General features: G+C 36.2%; 1 protein-coding gene across 1 annotated transcript in view; it reads right to left on the minus strand.

Annotated features, from left to right (window-relative positions):
• Sohlh2 (spermatogenesis and oogenesis specific basic helix-loop-helix 2) overlaps positions 1-24,985 on the minus strand; it is a 90,401-nt gene that overhangs the window by 57,227 nt on the left and 8,189 nt on the right. The window contains exons 2-6 of the mRNA XM_023715065.1: positions 23,497-23,711; positions 5,710-5,771; positions 5,526-5,630; positions 3,225-3,324; positions 1,544-1,654 (exon numbers count right to left, since the gene is read on the minus strand). Of these exons, the coding sequence (XP_023570833.1) occupies positions 1,544-1,654; positions 3,225-3,324; positions 5,526-5,630; positions 5,710-5,771; positions 23,497-23,711 (593 nt within the window). The remainder of the gene's footprint in view (positions 1-1,543; positions 1,655-3,224; positions 3,325-5,525; positions 5,631-5,709; positions 5,772-23,496; positions 23,712-24,985) is intronic.

Consider the following 24,985-nt stretch of genomic DNA (forward strand, 5'->3'; position numbering starts at 1 on the left):
AGCAGCAGCAGCAGCAGCAGAAGAAGAAGAAGAAGAAGAAGAAGAAGAAGAAGAAGAAGAAGAAGAAGAAACAGAATAAGGAGGAAAGAAAGAAGAAAAGAAAAGAAAAGAATTGAGATGGCTTTCTTATCTCCTGGTATATCCAAGCAAGCTTTTAAAATGGAAAAAAAATTTTTTTTTTAGAAACAGAGTTCCAATCCTTCAAATAATGCAACAGGGGATGAACACCCCTTCCCCTATGATTTTAGTCTTCTAGATAGTTGTCCTTAGATATTACTTTCCTTCAGCCATTAAAATTTAAAAAAAATACTTCAAGGAATAATAAAATATTTCCAACATTAGACCTATAGATGGAAAATAATAGAGTATCCTGATTCCATCTCATTGCAACCAATTATTAATACCACCATGATTTTAGCACAAAATGACTTATGCAGAATATGTTAAAAATTTTGTAATATGTAGCTTTTTAAAATATGCATCACAAAATAAATAAATAAATAAATAAATAAATAAATAAATAAATAAAATATGCATCACACCACATTTTCCTCATTATGGCCCAGCTCAGCAAACTTTAAGCAGGTATGTGAGAGAGCCCTTCTGGACCAATGCAGGTCATCTACCATCCCATTTCATTAAGCCTCAAACCCCACTACCATCTTCCCTTGGATCTTGCCCACACAGCAGAGGCTGAGTACCACAGGACTTGTCAACTTCCATCTGTGATCACACTAAGCTTTAATTCCCTTCCATTGTCAGTGGAAAAGGCGTTCTATTATCTATATCTGGATTCTACTGTTTTCTGCCTCATTGGGGGTGTGAAATCCATCACCAACAACCCTTACTCCTTATCAAAAATACGATAACCCAACTTCTATAACATTCCTCCTGAGAGATTAAGTGTATGTTGTTCGCCTTGTACCTGGGCTAGTTTTACAGTTACTGGACCAATAGCACATGGAAGAAATGGTACTGGATCAGTTTACTATTTTTTCTCACTAGAGTTTTAATGGTCAACCATATTTGCAACTCCATAAATTCACTGTGTTCTCTGGCACTGCCAGTTTCTGTATTTGTTATCACCTCCTTATTGAAAAAGAAGCCTACCCTGACTTTTAAGCCAAATACCAACTTTCAGTTGAAAGCTCAACTTAGCTATCACTGTCTTTAAAAAAAGCCTTGCCTGCAACCTCATTCAGTACATAATTTTCCTAGTGTACTTACTCTTTGTTCTCTACCATGTTTATCAAAAACATGATTTCTATTTAACATAATTTTCTCTTCGACAGCCTATTTATGAGTCTGTCTAGAAGTCCGTTTAGAGTATTAGTTTGAAGCCTCCTCTGAAGTCACGGGTTTATTTCTTTTTTCATTCCTCAAATCATCTTCTAGTGTAAAAATACTTATTAAATGATTGGATGAGTGACATTTATTTAGTTGTCAGATTTCCTAGTTTCATTTAATCTTTTAACATTACAAAAAAGTTGTAAATTCATGGAAGCAATTTCTCTCTACAAAGGAGGATTGTAATGATACTCACCTTCTTAGCTTCTCTTTGCTTGAATGAAACAAAGACATCTGTTTGCTTTTCTCAAGTTCTGATGATGGAATTTTAAACTCAAAACCAATGTCATTTTTCAGAGATTCAGAGCTACAGAAAAAAAGTCATAACATGCATTAAAGAGGAAAATTGTCAGACAATATTTAACAATCAACACCAATGTACTAATCAAACAACGTTTCTCTGTGTCTTGCTTCATACAAAGGGATAACAAAGTGCTTTACCTTACACATTTGGTGCAAATATTTCTTTCAAATATTCAAAAAGTATTACAAACATTATAAGTTCAATGACTGATCACAATTCTAAAATGTACTGATAAAGTATAAGAGATGCAAGCAGCATTAAAATATTCTGATCTCAATTATGATTATCCCAAAATCATCTCTCAATTATGATTATCCTTATATGGGGATTATATAGACAGTCCCCATATGACAATGCTTCAACTTGCAACCTTTTTTCCTCTTTATAGTAGTGTAAAGCATACCATTATGGCAAACTTATTTTCCATCTTCAGCATAGTATTTAACAAATTATATCACATATTCAATGCTTTAAAAACCTATTATAACATAGGCTTTATTAGATGATTTTGACCAACTGTAAATGAAACAAGTATTCTGAAAATGTCTAAGCTATGCGAGAGAGGCTAAGCTGTTCAGTCCATTAAGGGAATAAATATGGTTTTGACATATTTTCAATTTACGATGAGTTTACTTAGACACAACCCTTTCATAAGTGAAAGATCAGGACTGTATCTCTTCAGAAGGAAAGATACATTACAGGAAAAAACATAAAGGATTAGAGGGCCAAGATACACTCTTCCAATTTGTGCAGCAAAGTGTAAATACTCTTTTATTTTAAAATCTGGCTATTAGTGGACATGTTCTGGATCTACAATTTTTCTAGAACATTGTCAGATACAGTAAAGCTTTTTCAGATTAAAAATCCAAATAAATCACAGAAGCTGTTGCTATCAATACACTATTTAAGTGAGCTCACCTTTGGTTTAACCATATTTGACTGGCTGCCAGATCCCTTCCTTGTTCAAAATAGTAGATAGCTGCATTCTACAAATTCCATAAGTGACTGACAAAATCTTCACCACCATCTGTATCCTAAGCCTCAGTACTTTCATCTTTTATTTGTAGCACTGGGCTCTAAAACTTCCTTGGAAATTTATTATTATCTCCCTTTACAGCTTAAAATGGAGGGACAAAAACTACAAGAACTGAATCTTATGGATGCAGGTGAGATTGGAAGAAATGATTCTATTGTTTTTTAGAAGTTCGAACATCACTGCTACTATCTCCCTTTAGTGCTAATTCAGTCTATATTAACAGAGATAAAGTTCCCCAGGGATAAGGAACTTCCTACAAGTTGACCTGCACTCCTGTAGTCACACATCATTATATAAATAATTAAATTTATGAAGTACTTTCTTACACTGAGTGGCAACTTTCATAACCTATACTCATGATCCAGGATTCTGAAACAGAAAAGTCATCCCATCTCTCTTCCACAAAAGGGCCTTTTTTTGTATAACTCTCAGCCCTTGAGCTAGTTCTCCATAGTTGATAAGTTCCCCAGAATTTTTAAATGAAATATACATAGTAAAACTGCTAATATATGACAAAAATACAAAAGAAAAACTAACCAAGTGAGCAGATCAGTAGAAAAATATCCTCGATGTTCACTACAGGAATTCAGTAGGGGCCATCCATGTTCTTCAGGCCTTGGAGCATTTTCTTTCTTACCTGAGTTTTAAAAGAGCACAACTTTAATTCTAAATTCACTAATAATGGTTTCACAAAGCAGTAAAATACAAAGTAATTTATAGACTTCAATATGTGAATCATAAAACCACCCAGCTCAGAAACAAAATAATATTCATTCCAAGATACCCTCTTTTCAATCAGATTCTAGTATTTTAGCAATAGGTGTGCTTAAAACACATTCAGCTGGATTTATTTATCAAGTTCCTATTTATAGGTAAATGTCAAAAGACAAAATTAATGCATAAATCTTCAATAAGCAGGTATATTGCCAAAATACAGTTTCTGGAAAAATTCTTTACTGACGCTGATCCTCGGAGCAAAGATGAGATAACTGGAAGGAGGTGTGGCAGTGATCGATAGAAGGGTGCCAGGCAGGTGAGGAGCAGCTGCTCTGCCTCCGCTGAGGACCACCAAGGACCAGGCTGCAGGAAGGACGGTGCCCACCGTGGATAGCCACGCTAAGGAAGAACTGAAACCACAGGGTCCAGGAGCCAGAGAGTGGCACAAATCAAGCTCATTAATCTGAATGTTCAAAAAAAACCCTTTAATAAGAATTTTTGTAGGGGTTGGGGAGATGGCTCAGTGTAATAGGTGCTTCCCTGGCAAGCACAAGGGCCTGAGTTCAATCCCCGCTTCCGCAAAAAAAAAAAAAAAGTTTTTGTAAAATGGGGAATATCCCTTTTAGTTTTATGTTGATTAACATTAACATATGTAAACAAATAAACAAATAAAAATAGTATTTTTTTATTTTAAAAAATCTTTTATTTGGTACGGAGTCTCGATACACAGCTTGGACTCACAGCAACCCTCCTGCCTCAGCCTCCCCAGCACTGAGAATATAGATATGTGTCACCACACCCTGTTTTGGTGATTGGCAAGGTGCACCCAGGGTTCCAGAGCTGGCATGGCATGCAGTACTGGGATTCAAACCAGCTCCTTGCACATGCCAGGCAGGCACTTAGACCGCCATGCTATCTCCCCAGCAACAATAGCATTTTAAAAAGGTGGGGTACATTGAATGCTCTAACATGAACTTCTATAGGATAAATGATATATGATTATCTCCCCAAAATGTATTCAGGTATATTGTTAGAAAAATACATAATGTTTCATTTTTGAGATTATTCCAGGTTCCATGAGTTGCACTTGAGGATTCTAAATTATTTACATTTAGGATGCACAACTGGGGTTGATGTCCATATATACTGTGAAATAATCATGACAATCAAATTAATTAACACAGGCATCATCTCACCACTGTAATATATTTCTTTTTTGTTTATGGGATGAGAACATTTGATACGGACCTTCTTAACAGATTTCAAGTACCATATTCAAGTGAGCACCAAGTATAGGCACCAAGTTGTACATCAGATCTCTGGAACGTGTTCATATTACACAGAGGAAACTACGCAGCCCTTGATCAACATCTTCCATCACAACTCAATTCTAAATGATTTCTCAACTAGTATCCCAGGCCTAGCAAACCTACAACAACCAAAACTGGCCACCGACCAACACAAACTTCAGAACTTTAGAATTCAGTTTGTCTTTTCATAAGCAAAGCAAATTTAATCAATTATATTTAGATGCTAGCAATAACACATGATAGGTAGAGATTAGGAAGACCAAACTAATTAAAACATTGACACCCATTATTAAAAGATAATAGATAACCACCTTGTTAATTTGAACAGAAATAAGATAATTTATATGTTAAGTGTTCTGCAAAGCATAAGATATCATATAATTTAAGGTTACTGCCCTGGCTTTCAGACATCCGCATAATTCATAGCATGATTAATTTCCATTTTAATGACTAAGAAATTATGGTCACTAAGCTACCAAAAAAGAAAAAATAAAGTAACAATGCTGCTACCAAAAAAGAAAGAAAAAGATAATTAAACAAAAAACCAAAAACTCTGCCTATAACATCACTTTTACCTTCTGAAGATGTAATTTGTTTTGTATTATGTAAAGAACATATGTTTTTCTTTTAATTTAGACTTATTTTCTTCTGGCCTGCTTCACAAAGATAACATGTTCTTTACAGTACCTAAAAATTAAGCCTCAGCAAATAAAAGGCATAAGTGGGAAAGCAATTTAAAAGCACATAAACATGGTTTTCATGGAATTTTAATGAAAAATTTCAAGCTTTTGGAAATTTATTTTTTACTCACTGGTGTTTGAGAAATATGTTTTCCAGTATTTTACCACAATACTAAGTTTTTCTCTTGTCAGTGGTTCAGTTAAAGTAACATCGGCTCCACGCCCTGAAATACAATCTAAGAAACATTGTATTAAATATTGACCTTATGATTCTATTTGAAGAAAAAACAAACACTGTAGTCAACAGGCACATACCTTTAAAATTTTCAGGGATTATAAAAATAAACAGCAAGTCTGTATTTTTTTTCTTGCCAAATCTGAGAGGAGAGAAAAAAATGTTATAATGAAGCAAAATCACCCTTAAAAAAATTAGAATTCATGATCTGAACCTATTAGGATCTTGACAAATGGTCTCTGTCACTCTTTTCTCATTGCTGGGACAAAATAACACCCAAAATAAAGAAAAGAAAGTTTATTTAGCTCACAGTCAGTGGATGTTTCAGTCCATCCTTAGCTGGCTCCAAGGCAGAGAGCAGCTCTTCATGGCGGCAGCAGAGAGGGAGAACAAATGGGAGGAGCAGAAGCAACAGTAGCAGTAGAGGCAAGTCTGCCCCTCATGCTGCATGCAGGCTTCCCACCCCAGCTGGGTGCAGCACTCACACCCACAATCCCAGTGGATCATGAGTGAATCACAAACTCTACAAGTCCACCCCATGACTGCATGAGGCTCAGGGCGGGGGACCATACACAAACCATAATACACAGTAAGTTTTTATTTCTTTAGAATTTAAAATGATGGCATTGATATGGAAATTTAGTAAATATAACATCTCAAATTAATGAGAAGATGGGCTTTTTCTTTCTTTTTTTTTTTTTTTTTTTTGTATTGGGGATCAAACTCATGACCTTGCACTTGCCAGGCAAGCACTTACGCCACTGAGTTAAGTAACTTAAATCTTACCCCAATTTTTTAAATTTATCGTAAGTTTATAAGAAAGTGGAGAAAATGAGAATGTTTCCAAGAAATATTCAGAGATGAAATCAGCAAAATCCAGAATATGGGGTATTATAAAAGATAATAACCTCTTTAAAATACACACACACACACACACACACACAAAGAGCATGACAAAAAGTAAATAAAAACAGGGATGAGAAAATTGAAGCTTGATTTGTACAAACACATTTTTAAAATCTTAAGCAGGAAAGCCTGAATACTGATTAGATGTTTTGACAACATTAAGAAGTAAGTAACTTTTCAGATGTTTCAGTGTTAGTGTTAGTATGGCTTTCTTTGGAATCTGTCTCAAGTACTTACTATCAAAGTACTCATGGATAAAATGAGACAATGTTAGATTTTCTTCAGAATAATCCACTTATGGGCAGGTGGCTTTGGAGAGAACAAAGATGAAACAGACAGGCCCGATGTTGATAAGCACTACATCTACATATGGGCAAATGGAAGTTCACGGTACTACCCTATTTGTATATGCTTGAAACTTTCCTAATACTGTTAAAGAAATCATGACATTATATTTCAAGAAATCAAGGAAATAGCAAGTAGGCTCAGCCATAGCATTAACTAAAAAAAAAAAAAAAAAAAAAAAAACATGATCTTCCAAGTACAATATTACTGTAGTTTAAACCAAAATTTAAAGAGAATAAGGGGTGGCCAAGTAGCTCAGCTGACTAAAGCACCTGTTTATGCAGAGCACAGTGGCCAGGATTCGATCTCAGGCCTGCAGTGCCAGCCCCGCCCCCAGGGCACACTGAGATGGTGATTAAGACTGGGAATGGTGGTGCACGTCTGTAATGGCAGCACTTGGGAGGCTGAAAACAGGAGGATCATCAAGTCTGACCTGTGTAGTGAGATCCTGTATGTAGACCCTGTACTAAATACATTAAAAATAAGTAAAGAAAATAAATATCCTAAGAAAAATATTCTAAAATACCCAAGACATCTTCTGTTAGTATATGGGTTACATACTGTTGTTACTTATTAAAACCAGAATTGGAAGAACACCCACTGCATAAAATATCATCTAGCGGGGCGGGAGAGATACCTCAGTAGAGTAAGTGCTTCCCTGGCAAGCACAGGGTCCTGAGTTCAATCCCTGGTACTGCAAAATAAAAGGAAAAAAAAAACAAAAAACAAAACTTTCCTTCCATAAAATATTATTGAGGGCCAGGATTATAGCTCTGCAGCAAGCCTGAGTTTGATTCCTGGTTCCAAAAATAAAATAAAATACTGCGCAGTTTATTTACAGTTTTTTTTTAAAGATACACAGTTTTATGGTTAATCTGAAAATGAATATATACATGTGTGAGTAAGAACTTCCACCCCATTCTCAGGACCCCTCCAGACCCAGCCCAAGCCCAGGCCCCACAAGTGTGTGGGAGAGCTTCTGTGATCCCCTGCATCTGCTGGACCCCTCCAGACCCAGCGAAAGCCCAGCTTGTAATGAGAACTTCCGCCTCACTCTTGGGACCTACCAGACACAGCTCAAGCCCAGGCCCCGTGAGTGTATGGGAGAGCTTCCACACTTCCCAGCACCCATTGGATCCCTCAGGACCCAGCCCAGACCCATTTGTGAGTGACTCCTTCTGTCCTGCTCTCTGGACCCCTCCAGACCCAGCTAAGGCCTTGCATACAGTCTTGGGGTAAAACTCTGCAACAGAAGTCCTGCAGAGAGGATAGGGGCCAGAGCCACCCAGCTAATACAGAAGTACAACATCTTGCCAGAGGGAACAACAGGTTCACTTCCAAGGGCTGCAGCAGGAAGAAGCAGAGCACAGCAGCCAGACCCAAGACAGGCACAACTGGATCAATTCAAACTTCGTAGATCTGCACCAGAATTACACAAGGTGCTAAGTTTATAACTGCACCAAAGGTCAGAGGATAGTACTACACAAAATGACAAAGAGAAGGAGCAAAATGCAATCTCAGAGCCCAAGCCCACCAAGAACAAACGCAAAAAATACTACCACAGAAGAAATTGGGAAACACACAACTGAAATGCCTGAATTAATAGCGACTGAAGGAAAGAAACAACTACAGAAAGGTACAGAGGACATGGATCAGGAATAACCTCTGAAATAAAAAAGAAATCTCTGAATTAATACTTTCAGAAGTAAAGAATCAAGTAGAGAATCATATAGATGAAATAAGATCAGAAATAATCTCTGAAATAAAAAAGGATAGCTGTAATGAAAGAATTAATAACTACTTCTCAAGAAGATACTGATAAAAAATAGAGATTAAAAAAAGATGGACTTCCTGAATGAACATATAGAAAATAGATCGCATGAAGCAGAGTCAAAAGAGATACAAAGGAACTTAAAATCTCAATCACAAACTTGCAAAACTGTTTGAGTGAAAGACAGAGTTTCAGATGTGAAGACGCCGTCACAGCTAATGAAAACATAAGAAAAGATCTCTTAAAAACAACCAGGATGCAGGAAAAAATAATTCATCACCTGAAAGATGATGCAAATACGAACAAGATAAGACTAATAGGCATCAATGAGAAAGAAGGAATCAATATAAATGATACAAAAAGAATATGAGCAGAAGTAATAGCAGAAAACATCCCAAATATGGGGAAACAAACTGACATTCAGGAAACTGAAGCATGTAGAACTCCAAAGAACATCAACCCAATTAAAAACACACCGAGACATATAATAGTCAAGATGCCAGAAATCCAGCACAAGAACAATATACTGAAAGCCACTAGAGAAAAGAAAAAGATAGCATTTAAAGGCAAAACCATCAGAATTACAGCTGACTTCTCTTCACAAACCATGAAGGCAAGAAGAGCATGGAGAACAGTACTTCAAGTCCTCTATGAAAACAAATTCCAGCCCAGCCTACTATACCCTGCAAAACTCTCTTTCAAGTTTGATAGAGAAGTGAAATACTTTCATGACAAAGAACAACTAAAGAATTTCACAACAACAAAGTGAATCCTACATAGACTACTAAAAGATGTTCTAGAGAGGGACCAAAATGATCAGAACTCCATAAACTAGAACAGAATGAACCCCTTAAATAGGGCAAAGAATAAAACACAGCAGAAAAAGGAATAAACAACAATAGGTAAATAAAAACAGATGAATTCTACAAGAAATTTACAGAAGACATAATCCCTATACTCCTCAAACTCTTCAATGAAATTGAAAAGGAAGCAAACCTCCCCAAATCATTCCTGGAGACAAGTATTAAACTGATACCAAAGCCAAGGAAAGATGCAACTAAAAAAGAGAACTAGAGGCCAATCTTCCTCATGAACATAGATGCAAAAATCCTCAATAAACTGATATCAAATAGAATACAGTAAATCATCAAAAAGATTATACACCATGACCAGGAATGATTCATCCCAAGAATGCAAGGATGGCTCAATATATGCAAATCTATAAATGTAATACCCTACATCAATAGAGCCAAATCTAAATACCACATTATCATCTCAACTGAACCAGAAAAGGCTTCTGACAAAGTCCAACACTCACTCATGTTCAAAGTCCTAAAAAAAATTGGAATAGATGGCCTCTACTTCAATCTCTTAAAAGCCATCTATGACAACCTAATGGCCAACATAATTCTAAATAGAAAAAACTGAAATCTTTGACTCTCACATCTGGTACAAGACAAGGATGTCCTCTATCACCACCCCTACTGAATATAGTTCTGAAATCATTAGCTAGAGGCATTAGATAAGAGAGAGAAAAAAAAGTAAGAATAGGTGAAGTAGTTAAACTATCATTATTTGCAGATGACTTGATACTTTACTTGGAAGACCCAAAAACTCCACTAAAAATCTACTAGAATTAATACAGAAATTCAGTAGCATAGCAGGGATACAAAGTCAATACCCAAAAGTCAATAGCATTTCTCTACACAGGTAACAAATACACTGAGAGGGAAATTAGAGAAACAATACCTTTTATAATAGCATGGAGGAAAATGAAATACCATGGAATTCATCTAACTAAAGAAGTCAAAGATCTATTCAATGAAAATTATAGTACACTGAAAAAAGACATTGTAGAGGATTTCAGAAAATGGAAACATATTCCCTGTTCCTGTATAGCAAGAAGCAACATTGTGAAGATGGTCATACTCCCAAAATTGCTGTACAGATTTAATGCAATCCATATCAAACTACCACCAACATACCTCGCAGACCTAGAGAAATCATTCCTAAAGTTTATTTGGAATCAGAAAAGACTTAGAATAGCAAATGCAATCCTGGGCAACAAAGACAAGGCAGGAGGCATTACCATTCCTGACTTGAAATTATACTATAAAGCTACTGTGATAAAATCAGCATAATATTGGCAACAAAAGAGAACTTCAGATCAAGGGAATAGATTAGAAGATGCAGAAGCCTCTACAAACACACTCAGCCACCTTATCTTCGACAAAAGGGCCAAACATGGCTTACTGGAAGAAAGATAGCCTTTTTAAAAAATGGTGCTGGAAAAACTGGCTCTCTACATGCCAAAAACTAAAACATGACCCAGGTCCATCACCACGCACTAACCTAAAGTCAAAATGGATTAAAGATCTAAACATTAAAACAGAAACATTAAAGGAGGGCCGCAAGAAAAGCCAACATTTTGGCCCTAGCCTTCCAAGGTCAATTAAGACTCAGGACATATGAGAACTTGTACCGTAACGTCACGTAACTCAGTAGTGTCCCAAATTTTCTGATCAAGGAGATTATGGGGCCAAAGAGCAAAGTGACTGATGGTGTACAGTGTGCCTAAGGACAGTCACATGGACAGAAAACATTCTCTCAGGCTTTCACAGACAGCACATTGGCCAAGCAATGGCCGTGACTCATCCACATGGCTGACACTGACAAAAAATCTACAATCTGAGGTACAGGATCTCAGGATAAATCCTGAGGGGATTTCACTGACCTTATGACACCCAAAAGCTACAACTCTTGTTGCATAGGTCCTGCTTTACCTCGGTCTTAGCCATCCAGCAGAAAAGTATAAAAACGTAAAGCCATGCTGTTATGTTGGGCTGTAGGGGACTCATGTCAACAATTTCTGACATTGCCAGTGAAGCAGAAAAACCAATATTATTATGGACTACTGAACTCTTTTAGAATATTTTGCTGAGTTTACACACCTATAATATTTAAATGATGGAACTTAACAAAAAAAGGGGATACAGATGAATGTCCATTTTGTATCTGTGTATTCAAAATGGTTAGGATAGATATACAGTTACATTCTCTTAATGAATAGAAGGATTTGTTCTAATGGTGTTTGTAAATGGGATATCAAGTCCACATCTTGTACAGCAATTAATCACTAGGAAGAATGTATGCAATGTGTTAATTATTGAAACTGTCCTACCAATTTGGTTTGAAACTGTCTCATTGCTATTTGTTTCTCAATAAAATTATGGAAAAATAAAAAAAACAGAAACATTAAATCTTTTGGAAGAGAAATTAAGAAGGAACTCTTGAAGACATAGGGGTAGGCAAAGAGTTCATGAACAAAAATCAAATCGCACAGGTAATACTCAAAAGAATTAACAACTGGGACCACCTCTTATTCAGAAGTTTTTGCACGTCAAAAGAAATTCCAACAAAATAAAAAGACAAAGCACAAACTGGGGAAAAATCTTAATAAGCACTCAGTCAACTGTCTGCTCTGTAGAATTTATAAAGAACTAAAAAACATTAGGGCCCCTAAATTTACAGACCCAATCCAGAAATGGGCATCCGAGATGAACACATACTTCTCAGAGGGCAAAGTTATACAAGTGAATAAATATATGAAAAAATGCTCCATATCACTAGCCATCTGCGAAATGCAAATTAAAACAACACTGAGATACCATCTCACTCCAGAAAAAAATGACTATCATAAAGAAATCAACCAACAACAAATGTTGGGGAGGCTGTGGGGAAAAGGGAACCCTTCTCCACTGCTGGTAGGAGTGTAGATTGGTGAAACCATTATGGAAATCAGTATAAAGACTCCTTAAAAAACGAGGACTGGAAATCCCATTCAAACCAGCTATACCCCTATTGGGAATTTTCCCTGAGGAACTGAAAACGTCATATCATAGTGATATATATGTGTACCTATGTTTATAGCAGCACAATTTGTGAGAGCTAAATCTTGGAAACAACCAAGATGCACATCACCTAAGGAATGGATGAAAAAGATGTGGTATTTTTATACAATGGAGTATTACTCAGCTATAAAGAATTATAAACTTGAAGCCTTTAAGTAGATGCCACTTGAAGATATATTCATAAGCGAAATAAATTAGACCCATATGTGTAAATATCATATAATCTCCCTAGCATAAGAACTCAGAATTAGAAATAAAAATAGGTATAACACAATTAAATGGAAAGTGAGAACCTGAGGATTATACAATGAAGAGAGGGCAAGAAGAAAAGCTAGGAAACATGACAGAGGCAAGGCCATACCTTTATATGCACAAGATGGGTAAGGCAATGATCCTGAGAAGCTTCAGCAGGTTTTTGAAACTAGCAGTTATTTGGTAGGATTCTCAACCTAACTAACCATACATGCTGATACCTATGAACCAAGAAACTGCACTGAAGATAGTAATGTGTAACAGTAGGGTCCAGCTTGGAATGCCAGTCATTTTGGTCCTCTAAATAAGTACTTCTTGTCATGACATACCAATTACTGCCAATAGTTTATTCCTATTTTTTAGAATATATTTTTATTTTTTTTTAATTTTAATTTTATTTCATATTCTGTTAAGGGACTCAAAATTTAACATATCAATACTTGATGGAAAATACCTATTTCATGTTATGTCTAAGATGTTTGATATTCAGACAGATAGTGAGGTTAAGTTCAACTGCCTATGTTGTAGGGTAATAATAATAAGCTTCTCTTCTGGAGGGTTAACAACTTAAGTTTGCAGACTAAAAATTACAGAAAAAGAAGGGTTGCAAGGACAGCCAACATTTTGGCCCTAGTCCTTCAAGGTCAGTGAAGATTCTGGACATAAGAGAACCTGTATTATAACATCCTGTAACTCAGTGGTGTCCCAAATTTTCTGATCAAGGAGATTATGCGGCCACAGAAGAAAGTGATCAACAAGGTAGAATATGCCTAAGGAGAGTCACATTGAGAGAAAACATTCTCTCAGGCATTCACAGTGAGCAAATTGGTCAAGCAATGGTTGTGACTCATCCACATGGCTGACACTGACAAAGGATCTACAAATTGCAGTACAGGGTTTCAGGATAAATCCTGACGGGATTTGACTGACCTTAACAGATACAAAAGTTACATTTCTTGTTATACAGGTCTTGTTTTATCTTGGTCTTAACCACCCAGCAGAAAAGTATAAAAATTAAGTATAAAAAGTAAAGCCATATTAATATGCTGAACTGTAAAAGGCTCAAGTCAACAACTTCTGACATTGCCAGTCCTATGGAAAAAAAACAATACTATTATGGATTACTGGACTATATTGGATTATTTTGCCGAATTCACACACCTATAATATTTACATGACAATGGAATACCCTTCTCTGACAAAACTAAACAAAAAATGGGATACAAATGAACGATCATTTTGTATCTGTACTTTCAACATAGGATAGATATATAGCTACTTTCTCTTAATTCAATGAATAGAAAGATTTGTTCTAATAGTGTTTGTGGACAGGATATCATGTCTGCATCTTGTACAATGAATAACCACTAAGCCAACAATATGTAATGTATTAATTGTTGAAACTATCGTATTAATTGGTTTTGAAACTTTCATTGCTATTTGTTTCTCAATAAAATTATTAAAAAATAAAAAAATTAAAAATAAAGTTTAGCATATCAATGCTTGATGGAAAATATATGTTCCATGTTATGTCTAAGATGTTTGATATTCAGACAGATAGTGAGGTTAAGTTCAACTGCCTATGTTATAGGGTAATAATAATATTAAGCTTCTCTTCTGGAGGGTTAACAACTTAACTTTGCAGACCAAAAATTAAAGAAGGGCTGTAAGGACAGCCAACATCTTGGCCTTAGCCTTTCAAAGTCAGTGAGGAGAGGAAACTGCATTGTAACCTGTACTGTAACTCAGTTGTATCCCAAATTTTCTGATCAAGGATTATGGGGCCACAGAGCAAAGTGATCAACAATGTGGAATGTGCCTAAGGAAAGTCACAGGCATAGAAAACATTCTCTCAGGCTTTCAAGACAGCAAATTGGTCAAGCAATGGCTGTGACTCATCCAGATGATTGACACTGACAAAGGATCTACAAACTGCGGGAGAGGGTTTCAGGGTAAATCGTGAGGGGATTTGACTGACCTTGTCAAATACAAGTTACATTTCTTATTATATACGGCTTGCTTTATCTGGACTTAAACATCTAGCAGAAAAGTATAAAAACAAGGTGTATAAAGTAAAGCCATATTAATATGCTTAGCTGCAAAAGGCTCAACTCAACAACTTCTGACATTGCCAGTCCTATGGATAACCCACTACTATTATGGACTACTGGACTATATTGGATTATTTTATTGAATATTTACACGCACCTACAATATTTAAATGGCCATCTCTGACAAACTAAACAAGAAAGGGAGATACAAATGAAGGACCATTTTGTATCTGTATATACAAAATAGGATAGACATACAGCTTATTCAGTGAGTTCATCTTAATTCAATGAGGAGAAAGATTTGTACTAATAAGTGTTTGGACAGGTTATCATATCTGCATCTTGTACTATGAATAACCACTACAAAGACAACAATATGCAATGTATTAATTATTGATAGTGTCCTATTAATTGGTTTTGAAATTGTCTCATGCTATTTGTTCCTCAATAAAATTAATTAGAAATGATAATGAATATATATTATTCTAACATCCAAATTTTATTCTACATATATTTATCCCTAGGTTTCCATGATAAACTGGTTCCAACATCCCTTGAGGATACCAAAACTCTTGGATATGCAAGTACCTTACACAAAATGGTATATTTGTATACAATCTACACACATCTTCCTGAATACTTTAAATCATTTCTAGATTACCTATAGCACTAATTACTTAATAAAATGTAAGTGCTATGTAAATAGTTGGTATCTTGCATTGTTTAGGGGATGATGTTAAGGAAAAAAATCCATACATTTTCAGTACAGACACCATCAAAAAACATTCCCATCAGCAACTGGTTGAACATACACATGCAAAATTTCTAGATTATATATATAACAATATACAATTTATTTACATTTTGGGTCATCCATATTGAGAAACTACATTGGATTCTGTGCCCAGCTCTGGGGTGTACTGTGGCTAACAGACAGATGATGTCTCTGTTCTTACACAGCTAATCATTTCCTGGGGAGGACAGACATGGTGGCCACGACCTGCACTATAGCCCCATTTGAGTCCTCCACAAGTAGACCACAGTTGCCCAGGCCAGAGGCTCATGGTGGAAAAGAAGGCACACCTGAGACCCTTCTGTAAAATAAAATCATGTGGAATATTTACTACATTAATTACCACAGACAAGCAAGACTGATGCTACAATGTGACAGTCACCTAGCTGAAGTCTATTGGGGCTCAATTCTTCTATGACTTCTGAGAAGTCTTGGTTGGACGAGAAGAAAGGAAAAAAATACATAGGTGCTGTGAAGAAATAGGAATTAATGGAAGGAAAGAGAGCACTTCACTAACTGTGGAAGAGGAGAAAGCACAACACTGGATGGTGCAGAGAGAACAGAGAAATGGGGTAAGAGAATGACACCTGCCACATCATAGCCTGTCGTATTTTTTAAGTGATAAGGATGTATGGAGTATAATGCAGCTATGAACAAGAAGAAGAGAACAGAAATGGCCAAAAAGACCACTGAGAAAAAAATTACTGTATAGTTCAAAAAATTACTGTATACTATCAAAAAGTATAAGTGTCAGTGCTCTAGAATTAAAGAACTGTAAAAAAAAAAAAGATCATTTTAGAAATCACCCTATGGGGCAGAGAAAGAGCTACAAGGCTCAGCATCTTCCTGGCAAGTGCAACATCCTAAGTTCAAGTCCTACTATCAAAAACGAAAAGAAATAACTCTATGTTTATAGTGTAAAAGCACGAAATTTACTTTATTGACACTGAACTGTTAGATCGGGGCAGATCTGTATCCCCTGGGGATCTTTATGCTTTACAGCAGAGTTGGGGCACATGAATTTTTATCATTAGCACAGAATCAATGACCAGCCTCAACACTGGTAAAACCGTAACTGTGGAGCTGTGCAGACTGCAGCAATCAATAGAGTTCTCAAAATCCAATAGTGCAGTATTAAGCTCACTGTCTCATTCACATTTTGCCTAAATCAATAGGCTAAAAGAGTTTCTCATTTCCACTATCATCAAAAATATACCTTCTAATGAATTAATATTCCTTAAAAAACTGAGAAACACAGAAACAAAACAAAAACTCATATTTATCCTACCTAACATCACTTCTCTGCCTTATATAAGAATCAAACTACAACTCTGAGATACTGTAAGTTCCCAATTGAAATCTATTGTGTTTTAAAATGTGATAATTCACTTGAGGACAATTAGTTTCTCTTTGTGTTTTACAAATCACACTGAATGAATATTAGGATAGTTCCTTTGAATCTACCTCACCTGTGTACCTATGTGAACCTCTGACTTCTGTCTGCTACTAGCATTCTTGCAAAACTGGGGCCAGCCACTAGCTCCACTGCAGAATGGCTGTCCTCACTCTTGTCTCAACATCAGATCTAGTCCCTGTGTGCTAGTCAGCCTCCCACCTCTGAGACACACTACTCAACAACCACAACATGAAAGAGGAGAGGTTTAATTTGGCTCAGAGTTAAGGGGATTCAATCCATGGTCTGCTGCCTCTAAGTCAGGGATACCATGGCAAAAGGGCATGGCAGAGAAAAGCTGCTTAGCTCATGGTAGAAAGAAGCCAGCAGGCTCCATGACACTGAATATTGTGATATCTTAAAATTTCCTTTGCCAGATTAATTGGTCTACTACCCTTAATCCCACACATTCTCCGGACATAGGCAAAATGTGGACAATTATTTTGCCCAGAAGTAACACACACGGCTTGTGGTCCAATTGCCACTGAAGTCCTCTTCCCAATTGCAACTGCCTGATCCTAGCTACATTCCTACTGGCATTCTTGTCCAATGAGTCCTGACCAGAATTATTCATCCAACATCATTCTAGAGTATCTCTAGCTCACATTTCCAAAACTTTTTAAACCTCCTGCTAACCAGTTTCAATGACTTTTAAACCACATAAGATAAGGTCACAACAAGGACCCAGTTTTCTGGTATTAATTTTCTGAATCACTGAGACATGATACTTGATACCCAAACCATAAATGTGGGGATGTTTAATTTAGCTCATGGTTCAGGAAGTTGGGGTAATGTTCTACACTCTCCAAGGTATAAACATCATGGCAGAAAGCGGTGGCAAAGCAAAGCTGCTCATGGTGGCTGCAGAGTGGAGCAGAGAATTAAACCGGAGAGAAAGGGCCAAGGGACTAGATACTGAGCCCATAACACCTCCTTGACATAGCCAGCACACCAGCAAACATGTTCTATTCCCAAAGCCATGTCAACCACACCCTACTAGTCAGAAAACAAAAGGACCATATATGACTTGTGAACAAAATATCTGGTAAATGTTTAGATTTTTAAAAATAAGGCCAGCTGTAGTGGCACATGCCTGTAACCCCAACACTAGTACTCAGGAAGTTGAGGTGGCAGGATGGCTGTGAGTTCAACACTAGCCTGGGCTACAAACTGAGATCAAAGCATATAGATAGATAGATAGTGTGTGTATATATGTGTATATATGTGTGTGTATAATATATAATATATTATACATAAGATATTATGTTATATATTTTATATATTATATATATTAAATAATTATAGGCCAGGCACGGTGGCCCACACCTATAATCCCAGTACTTGATATACACACATATATATAACTATTAATTCATCTCAAAACACTACTCCATGCTTTGAACACACTTAGCTCTTTGTTCTTGCTACTTAATCAATACTGAATGATAGTCTTACTATTAACTACATATAAACTACAACAAACCACACTCGTAGGAATGTGCATTTGAGATGACAGTTTAAATAATCTAAAATAACTATCAACTCTTGCTGAAGCAGTCCTGGAAGCTCTCTTTAGCATCTGTATGAGGTGTGATCCAAACAACAAGTGATACTGCTGAGTGCCATCTAACAGAAAGGGAGGCTCATTAGAAACAATATAGTGTGTCCTCATCCACCTTATTCACTGGATCTGGCACTATGAGACTTCTGGGTCTTTCCTCAAGTCAAAATGACCATATGATGTAAAGTAAATGTTTTAAATCTATTTATCCACAGCAGCAAACTAAAGACACCCATGAAAAAGGACTTTCAGAAGTGCTTCAGAAAGTGGTAAAATGTGGGCCGGGGAGATGGCTCAGTAGAATAATTGCTTCCCCAGCAAGTGCAAGAGCCTGAGTTCAAACCCAGGTTCTGAAGAAAAAAAAAGAAAGAAAAGAAAAGAAGAAAGAAAAGAAAAAGAAAGAAAGAAAGAAAGAAAGAAAGAAAGAAAGAAAGAAAGAAAGAAAGAAAGTGGTAAAATGATAGGCTAAGTCTGTAAAGTATTTTAAGGGGGACTGAAGGCAATGTCTCTTTTACCATAATGTCTTTTAAACTGAAACATTCACCATATTTTTACCATGCTTCAGATACATTTTTAAAGTGAGTTTATCAAAGCATCAACCTCTGAAAGCTACGATCTATGTAAGCCTTACATGGTCCCATGAATGGGAAAATCTTAAACTAGTTTCATTTTGAACCATAAGAGGGTATTTTTAAAACTCATTTAATTTAGAGCCAGAAGGATGCGAAGGGAAAATGTCAGCAGTGTGTTGGGGGTCCTAACCTTCTTGGATAGTTGTGCATTGGGCTATCCATGGACAAAATGTAGCCAAATTAATCTCACCTGGTTTACTTGAGCCTCACAAGAAACAGATTTCTTCACTGCTTGATTAAAATAACTATTTGAGTAAGAAAATCAACACTTTTACTGCGCACGTGGGGACAGTGAGTTCACTTGCATCTACTAAGGCACCTGTGATGACATGCAATAACACTCTAGCCAGCTTATGCTGGTCCTTACTGAAGGTTAGTATGTTCTAATCTCACTATACCACTCAACAGAAGAGCTCCTCTTATAAATTTCCTAGGTCAAGTTTAACATGCCATGTGGTATTAGAAATTATACATATATAAAAATTTGTTCCATCCCTGTGCTAAATGTGCTAAACGATGGACACAGCTAAGAAACACACTGCTAGGCAGATTCATCATTGTGCAAATATATACAAACTTAGAATAGGTCAACCACTCGATATAAGCTCTTGGTATAATCAGAACACACAGTAAACACGAGATGTGAGATTGCTGCCAGCTAACACAGTATACTGTTTTACAGTAAATGTTTTGGGAGTGGAACAAATACCTTCTAAATTAACTATGAAATGTAAACATATAAACCAATAATACAGCCATTTATTATCAAGAATTATGCGCTGTATATAACTACTGACTTCAATATTATGCAGCACAGCTATCGTAAGATATTCTGTTGCAAGTATGTTTACTGCAAAGTACTCAGGAGATTAGGTCATGCAAACTCACTAAAATCTGCTCAGTTGTCCTCTTAACCCAAGGCACTGAGTTGCACTGTTAAACCAAGGATGTTTTGGAATTCGGGGAAGTTGTTAAGATTCTTACGCCTCATAAGAATTATTTTTTTTAATAAAAAGATAAGTAAATTGATCAGACAATTGAAACTACATGGGGGGAAATGAAATGGGCTCCAAATTGTATTTGTAGACTAAACAGCAGGAACCACAATCTGCATTCCTTTCCTTTGAGTTAAAAGCTCTGAGCTCATGAGAATTATAGAATGTTCAGAACTATAGAGCCATTTTATGGAAGAAAAATCACAACTCCAGTGAGGATTTGTACATGGGTGATTGATTTTAATTTTCTGTACCTGCATTTGGAACATATCACTTTAGGATATTTCTGAATTATTAAGCATCTTCCCTTTAAGTGTGACTTAAGTGACTTAAACCAAGAGCTAAATACCCTATAATTCTGAAGCAGTCTATGAACCTTAAGATTATCTTAAACTATGTTACACTGCATAGAGTTCACCAGGCTCACTAAAAATTCATCCTTTCAATACATTCATGAAATGAAAAACCAACTAGGGAGTACTATTAGGAATGCTAATCTATAGTTATGATATGCTATAATTCTTAAGAATGGGTCTGGAAATAACCAATCTTTTAATGAATGATTGAAGTACATCACTGAACTCAAAACATAGCTGTTCTGCAAGAATAAATTTAAGAATCTTTTATAGAGGCTGCTTTCACTTTATTCTAATATAGGTAATAAGCTAAATTTTATCCTTATTTTCAATAAAAATACATACTCCTTACAGATACATGGGTTTGTGATCATGTGTTCTATTTTTTTTCCTGGTACCTGGAATCAAACCGAGGACCTTGCGCTTGCCAGGCAGGCACTTGTGCCATGCTGAGCTAGATCCCCAGCCCATCATGTGTTCTACAGGTGCAAATAAATATGGACACTTATACTGTATAATAAATTAATTTCCTAGAAGGGAACATAATGCATCCAGGGAAAAAATAGTAAGAAAAATACCGTAGTTGTACCTGTTCCTGGATCAATCAATATTTTTGAGGCACTATAAAGAAAAACAAATACTAAGTGGAAAAATCTATAAAACAGAAGAAGCAAAGCTAAATCAGATAATTGATTTGGGTTTAGTAATTAAATGTTAGCCAAAAGTCAAAAGATGCTATGCTTTAGGAAACATGGAGTTTTAAACACCCTACAATGAAGCAGAATATATATAATACTCATTACTCGAAGAAAAAGAGGATGTTGAAAACCCTCTACAAGGGTTAAATAATTTATAAAGTACTAACGGTTTTGAGAGCTGGAAAGGGAATCTCCAGACATCCCTGAGTCCAGCACCATAAAGATAAAGCTTCCAAAAACAAAATGTCCCTGTTCAAAGAGGAATACAAAAGCTAAACTCATCATCCACCCTACATTTCCACTACTTATCTGTACACTCCTCCATTTTCACTTATAGGAAGGTACATAAAACTGGATCTTAGTCAAGGCCTATATTAGGAACTGGGAATAGACCAACAAGAGACAAGAAAAACAAGTCCAAGTATTTCCACAATTACTTCCTTACACTTCAAATACTTTTGCAGAAAAATAATAAAACTACTATATGCATATCTGTACATTTAGTACTTTTTTTACCTATCCCTAATCTTTTGCTTGCTATGAAATCTTAAAAGTATGAATTTGGAGTGTAGCTAAGTGCGAGTGTGCTTGCGTGGCACATTCTAGGTCCTGGGTGCCACCCACAGCACTTGAAGAGGGAGACAGACGGAGAGATGGAGAGACAGAGACAGAGAAAGCGAGAGAGCTAGAGAGACACACAGACAGATTTCAAAGAAATGCCTTTAACACAAAAGTCAAGTACATTCACACTTTTAGAAAAAACCTGAAGGGAGAGTAAAGAGTTATAGCTGATTTTTGTGAAAATAAGCCATACAGTTTTAGGAAAGAAAAGTCATTTTGGCCTTAGTGTTCTCATCTGTCAAAAGTACGAACAATGAAATTGTACTTTACAGACCTCATATATCTGTTGTAAAAATAAAAATACTAGGTGAATGCAACAAGTGAACCCCATCTACAGAGTTTTTAAAGGTATGTGATAACATAAGCACAAACTCAGAAGGATGGTTCGTAATATGTTTGGCAGTGAAATCTACTACCGAGATAAATAAATTCCTAACAGAAAGCCAAGAGCAACGCAGAAGAAACCACAGCAGCAGCACTCCCCATCTTTCCTTAATAAGTTACTCAAGGGTTTGTGCCCATCCTAGTACTTTTCTTCCCAACATACATAACTTGCTCATTCTGATCTCTTCAAGGATCACAATATCATCTAAACTTTGTTTTAACCGAGAAAGACCTGTTCTATAATTCTGAAAAATTTGTATTTCAATATTATCTATAATTCCATTGTCTCTATCTTTTTTCAATATCAAAAAAATTGTTCTCACCTAACTCTATTTAAAGATATAAGTGGTTCAAAATCCTACATCGTCAGGGAAGAAAGAACCTAACTCCTCCAATGCTGGACTCCAGACTTTGAGAGCTGAAGTAGACTCGAGAGAAGTAGAGCTTCTATGGAGCTGCAGGATGAGAAAGGAATGCTGGAGGCAGCCATCTCTGATCTCAGTGGATACAAGGGGCTGTCTCCAAGCGACAGCTTCAGTCCACAGCTGACACAGCCTAAAGCCGAGATACTTGTTTGCAGTAAGCATACTACCAGTGGGAGTAATGTCAGCTCTATATACCAAATAAATTTCTATAACCAATTAATTAAGTCTTGTATTCACCCAAATATATTATTTCACAGGTTAAAATAATTCTTATAATGATGTACCAAAATGGCAATAAAAGCAAATACATAAATTAGCTCCATGAACATATGCTTCCTTTTAAAAAATAAAATACAAATAGATCATCTTTTCAGGATTTTTATAGAAATGCATTTTTAAAAGAACTATGTTAAAGGGCCAGCCAGATAGCTTAGCAGACTAAAGCACCTGTTTAGGCAGAGCACAGGGACTGGGGTTTGATCCCTGGAACCACATGTCATGCTGTTCCCACCCTCGGAGTGCGCTGAGACTGCGATTGAGACTGGGTGTGGTGGTGCACGTCTGTAATCCCACACTTGGAAGACTGAAAACAGGATGATCATTATGAGTCTGATCTGTGTAGTGAGACCCTATAGACCCTGTACTAAATACACTAAAAAAAAAAAAAAAAAAAAAAACTATGCTACAGGTAGAGTCAAGGGCTTAACGTTTACCTAATTGACTTGACAGCTTCTAGATCCTCAGCAGTGAGCAATGAAGTTATCTTCAAGAAAACCATGTCAAATTTGCAGTCATCCAAAAGGGCAGCTGCCTTCTTCATTTCGCAAATGGTGATAGTAACTTCTGCTAAATTTGGAAAGAATTTCTGTATATCATCAGCCAGGTAGCAAATGGTGACATCTCCAACTAATAAAAGATCTATTTTTGCCTGTAAAGGAAGAAGAAAATAAAAGTAGTATGTAATTGCTACCTGGGCATAGAGAAAATACTATGTGGGAGGATAAAATAAATAAAGATGACAACACAATGACAACACAATGACTCAACTGAGCAGGAAGCGTTAATTTCATGTCCTCAATACCTAAGGTAGTGAATGGGCCTAATGTTCACCCTATGTTTTTATTTTGCCTACTAGTTTTATTCCACTCTGCATTCCCTAAAATGTCACCCTTGTACTATTAACAACAGACAGGATTCTAATAACCCCAATTCCTAGCTCTCTGTCTTGAGAAAAATCAAACTGGTCACTCATACAACTTCCTCTGATAAAATACATATTCAAGAGAGCAGAGAAAGTATTAAATTCCCAAAGCCTAAGAAATGTTCAAATACACTCCTTTAAGCAGAATATACATTGTATTCAAATACCAATATTCAAATCCTAAAATGATCTTTATTTCTACATGGAGTATTTTCAAGTACAATTAGGAGAAATAGAATTTGCATCTTCACCTTTATTTCTGTATGTTTTGTTTCTGTAACTAACAAACACAACCCACCAAAAATGTACAAAGATGGGGATGCTTGAATTAATGGAACTAGTAAGATACAACTAGAAATGTCAGGCAGACTTAGGAGTTGATGGTGATGACTAAAACCAAAAGAAAGGGAGGAGCTGGAAATATCTGTACAAAGAGAAAGCTGGCAAAGACGCAACTCATTCTGTCTTACGTAAAGCACGCTTTTATAATATCTTCTAATGTTTTATGGTTTTATGTTTGCATTTAATTTTTTATTCCACTGGGAATTTATGTAGTCATTAACATAAGCTAGGGTATCTGGTTTTATTATTTCCAAGTATGGACCTAACTGATCCAATCGCATTCTTGAACAAGCTAAACTTCTCTTGGTATTTTCTAATCCCACCTTTGCATGTGAGTTCACATATTTTTTAAATTAACCCAACCTATTGATCTATTTGCCAATGTTTAGGTAATAACATACTTTTAGTTACTAGTTGTTTATAGTGTTTTGCCATTTGATAGAGTACAAATTTCTTCACTTTTTAATTTGGTTCTTCAATACTTTCCTACAATTTCTCTTCTAGCAGAATTTTAGCATCAGCTTGTCAAGGAATCCTGCTCAAGTTTTGATTCTACTTACATTTATTTTAAAAGTTAACCAGAGAGGTGTGCGGAGAGTTTCCTGCTACCGTGCGCCGGCGGGACCAGTCCCAGCCCAGGCGCAGCGTGGGCCGGACCC

This window comes from Octodon degus, unplaced genomic scaffold, assembly GCF_000260255.1.
Source record: "Octodon degus isolate 3935 unplaced genomic scaffold, OctDeg1.0 scaffold00038, whole genome shotgun sequence".
In the NCBI taxonomy this organism is placed as follows: domain Eukaryota; kingdom Metazoa; phylum Chordata; class Mammalia; order Rodentia; family Octodontidae; genus Octodon; species Octodon degus.